The 15577-nt window shown below is 48.9% G+C and overlaps 1 protein-coding gene across 8 annotated transcripts in view; it reads right to left on the reverse strand.

Moving 5' to 3' along the window:
• Positions 1-499: 499 nt before the first annotated feature.
• TSC22D3 (TSC22 domain family member 3) overlaps positions 500-15577 on the reverse strand; it is a 64160-nt gene continuing 49082 nt past the window's right edge. For 5 of the 8 annotated variants that reach the window (XM_025371898.1, XM_025371899.1, XM_025371895.1 and 2 more), the window contains exons 3-4: positions 3197-3248; positions 500-2047 (exon numbers count right to left, since the gene is read on the reverse strand). In XM_025371898.1, coding sequence (XP_025227683.1) covers positions 1817-2047; positions 3197-3248 — 283 coding nt within the window. In that variant the 3' untranslated portion in view covers positions 500-1816. Of the gene's footprint in view, positions 2048-3196; positions 3249-3624; positions 4435-9190; positions 9605-15577 lie in introns of those variants that run through there. The other 3 variants (XM_025371902.1, XM_025371901.1, XM_025371903.1) reach the window with 3 other exon arrangements.

A 15577-nucleotide genomic window follows, 5' to 3' on the forward strand; every position in this document is an offset into this window, starting at 1 on the left:
TGCATTAAGTGACCCCGGTGATGTTTTCAGAAGAGAGGAGGCCCACGCCTGTTGATTTGGTTCCTCTCTTCTCGCTCCCTCCTATGTATACCCTGCCTGTTTCTTTTGGGCCTTCCTGGGGGTATCTTTTCTCCAAAATCATCCCTTCAAGCTACGGTTGTGTGTTATGAGTCACCTTGCCACTCACTCCGAAGCTCTCATATGAAAGCAGAGCAGGAGAGAGAGGAAGGATCTGGGCTTGAGTCCTAATTCCCATAATAGTCATGTGACTTCGGGCAAGTCACTTAAACTCACTGAGTCTCAGTTTCTTTATCCAGACAGTGAGGGCAAAGAGCATGTCCTTCATATGGGTATTGTGCAGATGACACGAGATCACGGCTGCAGCATAGGCCTGGCACTGACAGGGTGCTCAAGGGATATTCAGGGGGTCAGCAAAACAGCCCCTACTGGGTGAGGGGCCTCTCCCACCCAGTCCGTTTATACTCAGTCAGACACCAAGTTTATTTTTAGAAAAACAGAGCAAAGTTTATTGAAATTTCAAGCTACATTTGAAAAATCAAAATCCAAATCCTGGAACCATACATCAGGATAAGGTGTCAAAAAGTGGAAAGTGTTCACTCTCACAAAACCCGCTACAGACAAGCTTTCTGGGCACACCTCCCAGGCTCCATTGGATCAAAGCCATTCCCTTGTTCATCTCTCATCCACAGTAGGACACCATCCTTCTGTTCACTTGAAAGTTTTCCACAATAATTACAAAACAAAACAAAACAAAACAAAACAAAACAAAAAACGTTTTCAAATGACACTGTGAAGCCCAAACTGATCTTCTCTCAACCCCATTCTATGTAGTCAGCACCAGTGAATGGTGGGTTTGGCATTCAAAAGAGGACTTCACGTTTCAGTGGACAGCTGGGGAAAGGGTTGCAGCAGCAAGGCATCCGTGGCCGCATTCAGAGCCTGGCCCCTCTCCTTGCCTTTACTCTCGAGTCTTACTTAACCTAAAGGACAAACTGGGTCAACTTGGTAAATGAACACAGTCAAAGACTTAGCCATAAGAGGTAAGGGACCAGTCAATATTCCCAAGGCTGGTTAGGCCCTTCAACATGTAGGTGGATGTGTATATGTATACATCGCTACACTAAGATACAGATCTAGCCCTATGGGTATATATACGCATTTATGGCTATATAGAAAAACTATGCCAATACTAACCAAACAGAACTTTGTAAGCGGTCATCCCAAAGCTGTAATCCCACACTGGGCTGTGCACAAAGCCATGCATTATACCATATTAACCAACAGAAGGCTGACTTGGCTCAATCTCTCCCATCTGTGTCCCCTGCCTTCATGAAGCAGGGGAGAAGAGAGAGGTTGTCTCTGCTTAAAACAAGTGGCTTCTTCATAGGAACAGTCATTGTCAGGTGAAGCTGTTGAAGATGTCCATGGAAATGAGAAACAGACCCCTTAAACTTTCTGGAGCAAACTGGTGTCACACCTCAAACTACCCTTCTCCTTTGCCAGTTGCAGCTAAGTTGCCCAGGCCCTGGGAGCCCCCAGGGCGCGGTAGCATTAGAGGCTCACTGGCTTGGTGTTACTAGGCCCCATGCAACTCAGCCTCCAGAGACCTGCTCTTGTCAGGGGGTCTGTCACTGGAGTGGACCCAGGTGGCCATGTCCTTAAGACATCTCTTGGCACCAGCTATGCTAGGTGTAAAGTTCTCCTCGTGAGATGACGCTTGGGGAGCCAAAAACAAACTGGAAAGAACTAGGTAAAACAAGTTTAGTGGCTCTGCCCACCCTGAGGACAGAGCCACTTACACCGCAGAACCACCAGGAGCCTCGGGCACTTGTGGGGATTCGGGAGCTGGCTCTTCAGGGCTCAGACAGGACTGGAACTTCTCCAGCTGCTCTGGGCTTGCCAGGGTCTTCAACAGGGTGTTCTCACGCTCTAGCTGGGAGTTCTTCTCCACCAGCTCTCGGATCTGCTCCTTCAGGATCTCCACCTCCTCTCTCACAGCATACATCAGATGATTCTTCACCAGATCCTGCCAATGAGGGAATCATAACAAAGCCATTCCTTAGCCATCATGGACCCTCTGCAGCACCTTTGCTCTGCCATTGGTGTGCCTGTGCTGTCCTTAATGCCAGGGCCCTCCAGCCTTCCCTCAGTGAACTGGTCTGGCAAGTCCAATTCCTCGTTCACCTTTCTCTGAAGCACTTAAACCCTCATTCAGGAGAGCTACATGATTTGGCTCATGCTGGAGTTGAGAGCCCAGCTTTGAACTAGATAGGTTCTCCCCTCCAAGTTTCCAATGACTTTCAAAGCTGGCTGCTGAGGGGCCTTTGGGATGACACTTCTGCTGGTTGCCGGTGGTTTGCTATGTCCCCCATTTTACATAAGCCCCTGCTGCTGCTGATCCAGATCTGGGGAAAGGGGAGACCTGCAATGCATCCCATACTGTTTGTCTGCTGTACAAATCTTAACCAAGAGAATAAAATTGGCTATTTTGGAGTCTCTTCCCCTCCATATGACCCAGCACATTGAATTGCAGCTGTCCTGCAGCCGGCCAGTTAGCATGCAGGACATTGGCCTTGGGGAAAGGTACAGAACTCCTGCATCCTCTCTGAATTTGATGACTGCAATGGGGGCAGGGAAGGTGTCCTTAAGCTCCAGGGCACAATTAAGTGGCTCCCAACCGCTGAAGTCCTAACCCTCTGCAGCCATTGTGGCTGCTCCTTGGAGTATGACCTCTACCTGGTAAGGAGAGGGACAGGGGTGAGGTGCTTCGCTTCCTGTTTCCACCCAACTCCTGACCCCAGTCCAGGCTCTGCAGAGGCACTGCAGTGCTGTTGCATCCAATGAGCTCTGCCCCTTGCCAGCTGCACGATGCACACAAATGCAAGAATCTGAGCTCCCTGCCCAGCAACAGGCCCAGAAGAGAGTCAGAGCCTGCTGCAAAGACCTGAGATGGAGGAGAGAGGAAGAAAGGAGGGAGCCCGGGAAGGGAAGACTGGAAATGCCCTAAAAAGTGTCACTGTAATCAGACTCCACCTCCAGTGGGGATAGGAGGCAGGCTGTCGGCTTCCTCAGGGTTTTGGCTAACGGCTTTTTCACCCATTCCCTCAATCCTGCCCAGAGTTACATAAGCAGCAGCTAAGTCAGGGGATGAGAATGACGCAGTGTTGCCACTCACCATGGCCTGTTCGATCTTGTTGTCTATGGCCACCACGCTGGCTCCGGAGGCACTGCCAAGACAAAAAGCAAAGCGACCTATTACCCACTCGGTTCTACTCTGAGTACATGGCAGTTGTGGCCAAAGTCCTCCACCTGCCTTGGCTCTTCCTCTCTCTCTCTTTTTCTCGCCTCCCTGGCCCAGAGTTCCGGACAGTTTGTCCCCAGATCCTTCCTTAGCCCCTGCAGGAAGCTGCATCTCCTCATCGAGGCCGGCTCAGCGCTGCTGCCGCCGCCCCGAGTTCCGCCCCGAGTTCCAACCGATCGGAGCTGCGTGCCAGTCCTGGGGCGCACAGGCCACCGTGGCCTGCTCAGACGATATGCAAACAATGGGGGGTGCGACCCGGGGAGTACCCCACCGTCGGCCTACAAGGTCCCGGGCAAACCTACCCGGCTCTAAAGCTAGCTAGGAATTCCTTCTCGGCTGGTAAGCTTCCGGCCTTCTCCCAAGCGGCGCACGGCACTCGGCCAGCCCCCTGCCCAGCCCTGCCTGGCCCTGCCCGCCGCCCCTCTGCCTCCGGCTTCCTCTGCGGCTGCAGCAGCTCGTTTTCACGGCGCAGCGGCCGCAGGGACACTTCGACGACGGATCCCAGAGCGGCGGTGACCCCCCCTTCCTGCGTCCCCTACCCCCGCCCCTTCCCAGGATGCTGCACCGCGGGGAACGGGGACCAGCGGCGCACAGCTCGCTCAGAGATCCGGCTGGTAGCCCAGCTCCGGCCGGCGCCGCGGCTCGGTAGGCTCCAGAGTCAGCGGTTACCTGTTGTCCAGCTTAACGGAAACCACATCCCCTCCAAGCAGGGAAGAGAAGAAGGAGATGGAGAAATTGTGCAGCTGATAGACTGCCACCTCCATGGGGGTCTGATACATTTCGGTGTTCATGACTCGGGCTGCTGGGGAGCTCTGGCCGGGTTTCCTGCCGTGCTGGGCTGCTGGGCGGCTGCTGGGCGGCTGCTGGCAGGCTGCGCTGGGCTGGGCTCTGCGCTGGAGTCCGGCCCTGAGGCTAGGAGCGGGACGAAGGCTGCAGAACGAACCCAAAGCCAGGCAGGCGCTCCAGCTGGAGTGGAAGGGAAGTGACTCGAGGGGTGTCACCTCGTGTGTCACAAACTCCACGGCCGCCAGTCCAACCCAGACTCGGAGATATTTTGGCTCCTGCTTCTTTATATAGGAGGAGCCGGCTGCGTCACATGGCGTCAGGGGCCATGCAAATGAGTCCTGTACCGGGCTTTGTGGCCCAGTTAAACCACATCCCCTCCCTGAACCTTAGGCTGAGACTGTAAACAGTTCAGCGCTTTCTTGTACCAACTGGCATCTCCAAAGAGGGCTCTAGAGATTGATAAAAACCAAACTGGAGCTGATTTCTAGAGAAATAAGAAATACAAATGCCCTAACAAGAGGCAGAGGGCATTCAGTAGAGAACAGCGCTAGTTTGAAAAGCTCTTCTTCAGGTGGCAGCCAGCATGCCCCCATGGCTTTGTATGCTCTCCTATGTCATACTCCCTGACACCCGCCCTCACCATCACGGCCTCACCTTCTTCCCAGTCACTGCCCTCTCAGTCTCTCCCCTGCACACATACTTTGTCACCTGCACATTCACTTTCTAATCAACCCAGCTTTCCCCTCACCAGCCAGCTGGCATGCCGACCTGCCCTGAACCCCAGCACTCATCCACTTGCCCCTTCCTCTGAATGTTCAGGTGTGGGAGTACTTGTCTGTGGACTGGCACATGTACAGGTCTGTGACATGCATGTAATGCATGCACAGGTCCACTCTAATCTACAGATGCATATGTATGGTGTGCGGGAGCTGAGGTGAGTGGGTGAACATGTATGGGAGAGCAGCTAGGTGGGTGACAGAGGAGGTGAGGAGGAGACAGGGTATGGGAGTGAGTATTGGAGTGACCACAAGACGCCAGCCCTTTTCTCTTTGGTCTACCACATTCTACTCTTCAAATAAAATACATTAAACATTATCCAGGATCCCGTGTCTCTATTTTTTAAAAACAAAACTTTGTTACTTTTCTTTAAAAAAGTGAATGACAACACTCTAAACCAAAGGTATAAATATATATAAACAATCCCAGGAAAACACCTGCCCTGTGATGGGCCCAGCCATGCACCGCATTAGAGGGTACTTCAGGAAAAACAGACTCCAAACCATAAACTAGATGAGGTGATTGTTCCATAATAAAAGTTACACGTTTCCATTAAAACATATTTTCTTTATATTCAGCCTCAAGCTGAGGGGGGAAAAAAAAAAAAAAAGCACCAGAGACTTGAGGTCCTTTTCTTCCGCTCCTTCCTAAGTGAGGCCACCTGGTGGACAGAAGCAGGATTGCCACCAGAAGGAGCAAGAGGGGCAGGGACAGGTGATGGAACCGGGAATGTTATTTACACAAACCCAGGACCAAAGGAGAACACTGGGTTCCACCACATATACAATAGTTTGGATGAAGTTAAGGCCAGTACCCATGAATCAGTGCTCCACAGGCTGTGGTCCAAAGAAAGATCCTAATGCAATCATGCTATTGGAAAAGTACTGGGGCCTCTTATCAGCAAAGAAGGTAATTATTATTTGCTTCAGGACATTTATCTTAACCAGGTGCCTGGCACCAACACCCTGGCCAAGGCCCCAGCCAAGCCCAGTCTGAAGGCCTTGATTTCCTCCCGGCTTCCAGGGCAGTTATACCACTGAACAGCCAACATTTTTGGCTATGGTGTGGTGCTCTATTGGTGGATTCCAGTGGTGATAATATGTGTACAAGAGCCATTATATTGCAAAGTGCTGACCAATAAACTAAGTAAATCTGCTGCACTAGCCCGGGATGGTGTTTTTCTTCATCTCACTTTAGGTAGGAGACAATCCCGATCTCAGGACATTCCGTTAACTTTAAGACACAAGCTCTCTGAACATGGCGTTTGCACTAAGACAAGTGTAGTAGACAGAACACAGTGCAGACTATACTTATGGATCATCAAGAACATTCGTTGAAAAAAACTTCTTAAATCAGGAGCTTAACTAGTATCAGAATTCCCTGATATATTAGTATTAATCTGCCCTCCGCACCACATAGAGTTTTCTTGGTCCAGAAAGTCTCCGAGCTGACCTTTCATTGGCTTGTTAATTTTTCCTCAACTATTGCTTTCCCCTCCCCTCAAGATTCTAAGGAAGATGATGAGAAGAAAAGGGGACAGAGAAATAAGCTGGGCTGTCAGGGGGAAAACACCACCAGGAAAACAGGGCACAGGACAGAAGTAAAACAGCTCCTTCAACAGGGACTCCCTTATGTGGAGACAGAGGCAGAGAAATCCAGGGGGCATGGGAAGGGAAGGCAAAAGGGTTAAGGTTCCCAGCAAAGCTGCATTTGAATTGATCATTAATTTGTCTAGGGCCATACCTCCCTGAACACACCTGATCTCGTCTGAGTTGTTCATTAGTTGTACTTCAATTATGAAAGCAAACTGAGTCTGAGACTCACTGACAATTGTAGTTACTATTAATATAGCATCAGCTATGGGCAGACACTGTGCTGGCTGCACCACCAACCCCAAGGTATAGGCACTGTCACTATCATTTTACAGATGAAGAAATCAAGGGTCTGAGAGGCTACCTTGCCCAAGGCGGCAAAGGTAACAAATTACAGAGCTGGAACTGCAGCCCAGGGTCTTCCTGACCCAGAAATCAAATTTGTTCCTACTGCACTGATCAGTGAGGCAGGGAATAGGTTTGTTGAATGGGTAGAGGCTTGAATGAGTGAGTTGAGGAAGTTGGTAGGGGGTTTGGAGGTGCCAGAGAGTGGTAAGGAGGAAGAAAGGGTGAGAAGCAGCAGCCCTACTGTTAGAGAGGTCCAGAGACTGCCTTTGAGTTCTGCGAGCCTTGGCTTTTCTAACACGTGAGGCAGAGGAGAGCTGCAATGGGTGACTGGAACAATATCCAACTGTCCAAATGAGTTTTATGAGACGGCCATGCTCACACACATCATTCCAAAAGGCAGCCAAGCAATCCTCAAAGAAAGCTATCTGTTTGGGAAATAGGAGACATTAATCTAACAGGGTGGCTTCCAGAATGGAACATGTAGGCCTGGGGTGTACAATATTCCAAATCAAGTATGGAGTCTTGGCAGTACAATCACAATCCAGTCAAACTTTGAGTTCCTGAAGCCCCACTCACCGGCACCCTTAATTAACTCCTTTTTCCTCCTATTCCAGCTGTGCTCAGCTTTTAGGAAAATGAGGTCAATAAGAAAACAAGTTCATATCAAAGATTTAGTTTAAAAAAAAAAAAAAAAAAGACTTGGAAAGGAGGTCCCAGGTTCATCCCAGACTCAGACAAGCTCTCATCCTCTCTACATCTCTGGTTCTGTTGAGTGAGATGTGATCACCCTGAGACCTTATGATCCTCCAATAGGAAAGAATGAATGGATCCCAGGGTCCACTAGCTCCCTAAGGGAAGAATATGGACTTAAATGTCTCTGTAGAAAGATTTTCTGGCCAGGCACAGTGACTCACGCCTGTAATCTCAGCACTTTGGGAGGCCGAGGCCGGTGGATCACCTCAGGTTAGGAATTCGAGACCAGCCTGGCCAACATGGTGAAACCTTGTTTCTATTAAAAATACAAAAAATTAGCCGAGCATGGTGGCGCACGCCTGTAATCCCAGCTACTCGTGAGGCTGAGGCAGAAGAATCGCTTGAACCTGGGAGGCGGAGGTTGCAGTGAGCCAAGATCGTGGCATTGCACTCCAGCTTGGGCAACAAGAGTGAAACTCCGTCAAAAACAAAACAAAACAAAACAAAACAAAAACGAAAACAAAAACAAAAAAAGATTTTCCAACAACAAGGGCAGGGGAGACAAGGGTGGGTAGGAAGGGTGGGGGTGGGGGAAGGAGGAGGAACCCAAAGAGTTTTCTGCTTAATCCTCAGCACACCAGAAAATTTCTCCATCCAGAATAGCTGTTCCACACCTTGCAGTGAGTGGAAGTTTGTGCTGTACCTACCCATGATCTGATCCAATATTGAGACTCTCAGGGTCCTTGTGTCCCGTGGAAGTGGGCCCCAAACAGGAAACAGTTGCCTAGGCATTCAATGGCCCAGCTACCCCAACATTCACAAATGTTGCCAAATTCTCTTTCCGACATCCCATAACTCACAATGTAGGCCGAACCCAGAGCCAATACGGCAACAGTGCCTCACTGAGGAGCCAGGCCCTTTGCTGGCTCTCAGTTGTAGTTTTAATGGGACATACCAACAAAACAGACATAGCTGACCCTACCTTTCTCAGGGGTGACCTTCTAGATGGAGGGTGGCATAACGAGGACAGTGCCAATTCCCTTCATTTCAGGAGGCCTTAGAAGCCAGCATATTCCCTTTGAGCTGAAAGAAGTGCCTCAGCATTTCCTACTCATCTGTTCCCCTTCAAAAGCCAGACTGGACTCTCTAGGACAAGAGCCCTTCCTGCGCCAGGTTCCCATGGGACAGTAGAACAGAGACTGAGCAAAGTCTGGGCGGCATAACCCTGGGCAGGATCTCAGAGCCCTGATAGCGGTTGGACAGCAGATTCAGGGTGGGTGCGGTAGGTTGGGGGTGGTGATGAGGGGGAACATCTCACTTCCCTTTTTGTCACACTTGAAGTACTGTGTACCACACAGCCAGAAGGAAACTATTTATAGGCAAGTCTTCCTTATTATCTACAGGGAATGTTCCACCCAAAGATTCGGCAATGTTGCCAGCAAAACACAGGGTCCTGTGTCAGAAGAAGCGGAAAAAGACATGATGCGAGAGGTGCGGGAGAAGCCACAAAGCAAACATTGGGTTAGGAGCTGGAAAAGGAAATACAAAAAGGATATTGAGCACTAGAGCGTTAACACAGTGTTAATGGGATGGTTGAAAAACATCCCTCCCCACTTACTCCTCCACCGCGGGCCCCTTCCATCTGAAGCTCTGTCTAGTTCTAATTACTTACTTGTCCCTTTTTCTGAAGAGGCTGGGGGAATAAGGAGGCTGAAATGCCATGGTTTAATTTGTCCTTGCTTCTCACTTATCTTCTCTCTTCCCTTCTGGTTCCACTCCAGTGTGGGAGACTATAGACAGGAAGGCCACTGCCACTTACATAGTTACTTTGGTTTCATGGAAAATCCCCAAAGTCCAGAAGGAGGGAAGCAAGAAGGAAAGACGGAGAAAGAGAAAGTGCCTTGTTCTCTGTGGATCATGTGAACTGCCCTGCATGGCCAGGACACAGAGCTCCGAATTTCGGGGGCAGGAAAATGGGGAGGAGGATGCAGATGCAGATGCAGAAGGCGATGACGAGTGGGAGGGAGCCCAAGGAGAATCTTGGCGGAGATATGGACACTGTCTTGGAAAAGCAGTTCTAGCAATTGATTTGGGGCAAACTCTGGCACTGAATGATGGCAGGGGCAATGAATTGTGCCTTTCAGCTTCCTCCCGTCCAAGGTCCCATGTGAGCATCACAAACAATCTCTGAGTGACACCAGGGACGACAGGCGCAACCAAACCTTGTTTTAACAAGGCATTTTACCCCTCCTGCCCTCACTCAGAGAAGTAAAAAACTGCTCTTGTCAAATCACCTTCGTCACCCTAACTTTGGTGGCTCACCATGGTGGGGGGTGGTTTGTTCTGCCATGTCAGCAGGACTGGAAGTATTGGCGACTTATCCAGGAATGCAGTTTAGCTCAGTGGATCTTAAATTTCATGAACCTTGTGTCAATATTTATGCCTGTCTCCCTTCCCCTTATGCCTTGCAGCTGGGAAAATTTACCTCCATAATTTTTCCAAGCCCTCCTCTTATTTTCCACCCTCCCCATTGTCCATCTACAAGTAGGAAATAGATATCCCTGAAAACGGCGGTTGGTAAAACTAACCTTGGTAAATGGAGTCACTGTCCTCCTTTCCCCTACCCACACTAGTTGCCATTATCATTTAATTCAATTCAAATCAGTTCAATTCAAAGTTGAATGCTTATTCAAAGCGCAAGGCACATTTCAAGGAAATTTAAAACAGTAAATTGGCAGTACAAGTCCAAAATTGTGCTTCTTTCCAGAATATTCTAGGTCTGTGGCCAATTCAGAAGTCTCCTACTGGTTAGACCTTAGTGAAATGTTTGCTTCAGGAAAAAGCCTCAGGCTTGGGGGTGCTTGGGTTGGGGGGTGGCCTGGGGTTGGGAAGGACCATGCTACTACCATCTGGGGCATCATGGGGCAGAATGAGGCGTGCTTTTCTTCTCCCCACCCTGCCCCTCAACTGGTGCCCACCTAGATAGGATAATGCAGCAGCACGAAACTTGGGGTTTCTGTGGGATCTACCATTCCTTTAACATTGTGGCTGACAGTGCCAGGAAAGTTCTCTCACCCTTGTTCCCTTCCTTAACCCTAAGGCTTTGTAAAGCAAGGGAACAAGGCACAAGTATTTGCTTTCTGAGTTGCCAGTCCCTTTCTTCCAAGACGGGGGTCTTTGCTTAGCGTGGGCTCACCTCTCCCCGCCAACTTCTTGATCTTTGTCCTTTGACCAGTTCCTCTCAGCCTTACACTTGTCCCACCTCTTTCACAGGCAGGTGCTAAGGTTCCTTGCTCTCTCCTACAGACCGGCAAGCATCTTCAGGTAGACAAACAGGCTCCCTCGTCACAGCCCATCCTCTGGAAATCCCAGTGTCCTGCAGCCTTCCCAGGGGCTGGGAAAGAAAGCAGCAAGACTATGGCCACTCTTCACTTTTATGCGTCTGCACCAGCCCTCCACCAGTCTATCCAGGCCAGCGAGACACTGGCAAGGCCTCTCTCCATCCACTCTGCTCTGTGGAACAGTTCCAAGAGCCGAAATTCCAAGCCATTTTCTCTGGCAGTTGCCAGGGTTACTTTGAGTAGCATGTGGAGGACTTGGAGGCTATTGGCAATGCTTGGAAGACAGCAACCAGGAGGATCTTGTTGGGGATGGGGGTGCAGCAGACGAGGGGCCTATGAAGAGGGCAGGAGCACCTGTCTCCATTGCGGGCCCCACTATAGAATGGGTGACCTTTGAAGTGGCACAGGTTCTCTAGGGAACAAAAGGATGGTTAATAATGCTGGGCTCTTTAGTTCCTTGGCTATGATGCCTCCTAGGGCCCTTGCTTACCTCACAGCAGAGCTATTCACCATGAGCTCATTTGAGGTAGCTCCTTGATTCTCAGTTGTGGGACTCTATCACATGTGAAGAGGGGCTCTGCAGATTGCAAAGGGCCTCTGGCTCTCCAGCCATCACCACCCACTGCCTCCCACCTTCCAGGATGGATAGAAGGCAGCCTAGCTGGGGTGGGGGCAGTGGCAGGAGGCAGGGGGCACACTACTGCCAGAACAGAAAGAAAAGGAGAAACAGGGCCAGCTTCTCCCTGAGGAGGGCCCCCCAACCATGGGAACAGCACCAGGAATCTCAAAGGAGTGTTGAAAGGACTTAAGGAAGGTCTCCTGGCCTGGTTTGAGAATCACTGACAAGGAATACACACAACTTCTCAGGAAGAAAGAGTAGCACGGAAGCACACGCATTTGTGCAAACACCCTCTCCAGCCTTTCACACAGTCTAATAATTCACAGACAGCCAGGCAGAGAGGGGCATCTGCCCCCCTTCCCCGATGTTTTCACCTTCCCCATGACCCCAAAGGGGTAGTAAGGCCATAAGACATAGCAAGATAGCAAGGTAGGACACTCTAGACCATGCCAGAATGTCAAAAGTCATGGCCTCTGCGCTCTCTGACATCCAGAGCTAGCTGTGTGCTGTGCAAGGGTGACAGGTGACAGGGTCTTAGGGGAAGCTTGAGGTGGTATTCAGGTGGACACAGGGGGAACCAATTTGAAGCCTCATACTGCATACTGCGAACAGGAAGTCCTGGCACTGCCAGAAGCACAGTTTTCAAAGACGTCAATCATGCATTATAATGGGCTCTTTTAAATGAAGGAGAAATAAAAACAAGTACCATTTGTGCACAATCAATCATATGGACGCCTAAGAAATGATTCCCACAGGCTCCTCTTGAGGACAGTTCTAACTAGAGCCAGTCCTGGCATAGAGGCCCTCTGTGACCTGAGAAGTGTGATCTGAAGGGCGGTGAGAAAAAAAAAAATCCCTCTCAGTCAGCTGTTTTCCAGACCGCTACTGTGGTCCTTACAAATGCCACCATGAGAATCGTGCCTTTGGGTTCCAATGATCTCTCCTGGAGTTCTTCGTTTATACTTTGAGGAATGAGAACAGCTTCTTTTCCAATGCAAAAAGCCCTGGGAAGGTGCCACATTCAGCCACTATCAGTTCAAATACTTGAGTATGAACTAAATTATAGTATTACTTTCAACAGAGTAGTCAGTGACCAATCAGCGTCAGCAGACAATTGGACACACAGCAGGTAAACCTTGATGGTGGGCTGCAGTGGGCCTAAGGGAGATTGTGGAAAATGCAGGCATCCTGGGCTGCAGCCCTAGCACGTCTAGTGGAATAGGTGTGGGGCAGGAGAAGGGTATTTCTCAGGTGTTTTGGATGCAGCTCTTTTGACACTAGTCCATGGAACTGCTTTTAGGAACTGCTGGCCTAAAGGTAAGAGCCAAGAAAGGATCTATCTGAAGAGCCCCTATGGTGCCAGGGGCACTGAGACCCACTTCGTGTGACACATTCGGACGAGGCTTGGCATATTCTAGACCTGCTGTCTGTTCTGCCCTTTCTCTCACTCCTGAAAGTTTGACCAGAATGTGAGTGAGAGCTACTATTAGAGAGATGATCCTGAACATGCTCTGATTTATATCCAAATCTTTGGCAATTTTTGCCTGCCTGTTAAGAGGAACAGATGCCTTTTAAGACACTTCACAGTGGTCAGTGAAAACTCTCAGCCTGGCAGGTCAGGGACATGCGGCGGGGGAGGGATGGGCATCGTTGTGGGAAAGAGAGAACCCAGCATAGAGAAGGGGAAGGGGTTGATTTTTCTCTAACAGCATAGTTTGGTCAATGAACTGGCCCAACCTCCCTTCTACAGGAACCAGCTCTTCTCCAGCCCTGTGGCTGTCACTGCCCAGTCAAACCTGGGTCAATTCCCAGGTGAAAGGGGTGTGACTCATTCCCCCCTCAAGAACCTGCTGGGGCTGACTATAAAGTCTTGCCAGGATCTCTGCAAACATGCCCGTCCCCACCCTGATCCAAGCCTGGAACTCACCCCTGCCTACCATCCTCACCCAATCCCATTGCTTGTGAGCCCCTCCCTGGCAACAAGGCCATCTCCCCTGCTCACTGACTCCCCTCTCCAAGGGGGAGCAGGAGAGGAATTTACTGTTCTCTGTGGTATGCATCCGGCCTGTCTTTTGGCCTTATTTTATTTTATTTCATTTTATTTTATTTTTATGTTTAATTTACATTGTTTGCTAGGTTTGGGGCTTAAATAAACAAAAGCTATGCTTCTCCCAAAGGCCTAGACTTCCTGGTTGCCTGCCAGCAACAGAGTGACCCTTTTAACCTCTTCTCTTGTTCCTTGAGACATTCAGTGTTGGGGTGGAGTTGAAAGAAAAAGATATTTAGGGTCAAAAACCTGGAAATTCTTAGTGCCAGCCTAAAATACCATCCCCGGCACTTGCCGACAGTATGAATGTTAAGCATTGAAGCCACCTTACCAAGGACAGGCGGCTTTTAAGCCCACAACAAGATTGTAAAAATAAAGCACAAAAATGGAAAGTTCAAAGTATTAGCATTGATTTCTTTTCTTTCTTTCTTTCTTCTTCTTTTTTTAAATCTACTCTACAGATGTCTTTGTACCACCAAGCAAAGACAGAAGTGCCCGGGTCTCTGTGGGTGGGGCCTTTGTGGCACGAGCAACCTTAAAGACCTATAGACACCAGAGCATGGTGGGCCTGACCAAGAAGACTTCTTGCCAAAGCTCATACAACTTAAAAAATAAGGGGAACACTAGCCCCTATGTCCTAGGGATAGAGCTCTAACAGCAAACTAACGAATCCTGGTCAACAGTTCTGACATCCTGTTATTTGCTAAAACTAATAATACCATGGAGTTTGTTGACAGAGTTGCAGAAGAGCTAAAGTAAATATGGAAACCGAGGAACAGCCAAGTATAGACAGTTACTAGCTCAGCAGTTGAGAGGACAAGAGTTTCACAGATACTCCTTGGACATCTTGGGGCACCGGGCACTGAGCATGATTGGGAGATGACCCAGAAGGCATCTGTCAGGTCACTGGGTGATTTCTCTCCAACGATAGGCTGCTGCAATGATGGGTTTGGCCTACAGAGCTGGTACTGAGCTCTCAGACAGACAGTAATGAGATGAAAAATTGAGAGGGACTCCCCTGATGCATTTGTGAAGGGAGTTATGCCCCAAGAAACATCACGTTAGCTCCCATTTTAAATGAACTTGTTCAAGTGGGAAGAAAATATGTCCGAAGGTCAGAGTTTTTTTTCCACCTTGGCCGCTAGCCAGCTGGAGACTTCATGGAAGACCTCTAAACTCTCTATGCTGCTAGACCCGCATCCCTGAAATGGGAGTAATGCCACACAAGGTATGCGTGTTTTATGGATACCCTAATGTCTGGAAACATAAATATATAATTTTATTTTACTTTTTTACAGATCAAAGATGTCTTTGATGACTTTATAAATATTTACCTATGGACTTTATGGACACCCTGTAGGAAGCATAACTGAGCTCTTTGGAGAGTGAAAAAAAGGGCTACAAGAACGTGACAAACTCTATGAAAAGTAAAAACTCTGGTTCCCAAACACCGCTGGCAAAATGGCTCCCCAAGTGAGCAGCCCTTTTAACACTGTTTCAAATTTATCTTTCTAACCTTCTGTCTGGTTTCAATGTTTGTTCTCATGGTTTCACATATACTGCTACGGGGAGGGGGTAGTTCGAGAAGTTGTTGTTAAAATGGAGTCCATATTTAAATTATTCTCCTGAAGGTCCTAGCAATGTTTCCCTGTATGTAGAACTTCTAACTTGCACAACGTTTTGACCCCAAGAACCACTTTGATAGTATAAACAATCAGTAATCAGTAAGACCTCTATTCTTTCTAGCAGTACTGAAGGCACAGTCAGACAATACCACGACTGAAAATGGGTCATGCAAGGTCTCAGGTGAGCACTGATTGGCTTTCTACACTAGAATATAAACCTTGTGAGGGCAGGGGCTTATCTTATTTACTACTGTACACCCAAGGCTTGGACCGGTGCCTGGCACGCAGTACAAATGCAGTAAATACATGCTTAGTAAGGAAAAAAAAAAAAAAAAAAGATTGTCTATGTGTTAGGACTTTGCTAATGGCCTCGTGGAGAACTATAGGCACATTCATGAATTAGTCTTCTGTTAACACTTTAATTTGG

The sequence above is a fragment of the Theropithecus gelada genome, chromosome X (genome assembly GCF_003255815.1).
Source record: "Theropithecus gelada isolate Dixy chromosome X, Tgel_1.0, whole genome shotgun sequence".
In the NCBI taxonomy this organism is placed as follows: Eukaryota; Metazoa; Chordata; class Mammalia; order Primates; family Cercopithecidae; genus Theropithecus; species Theropithecus gelada.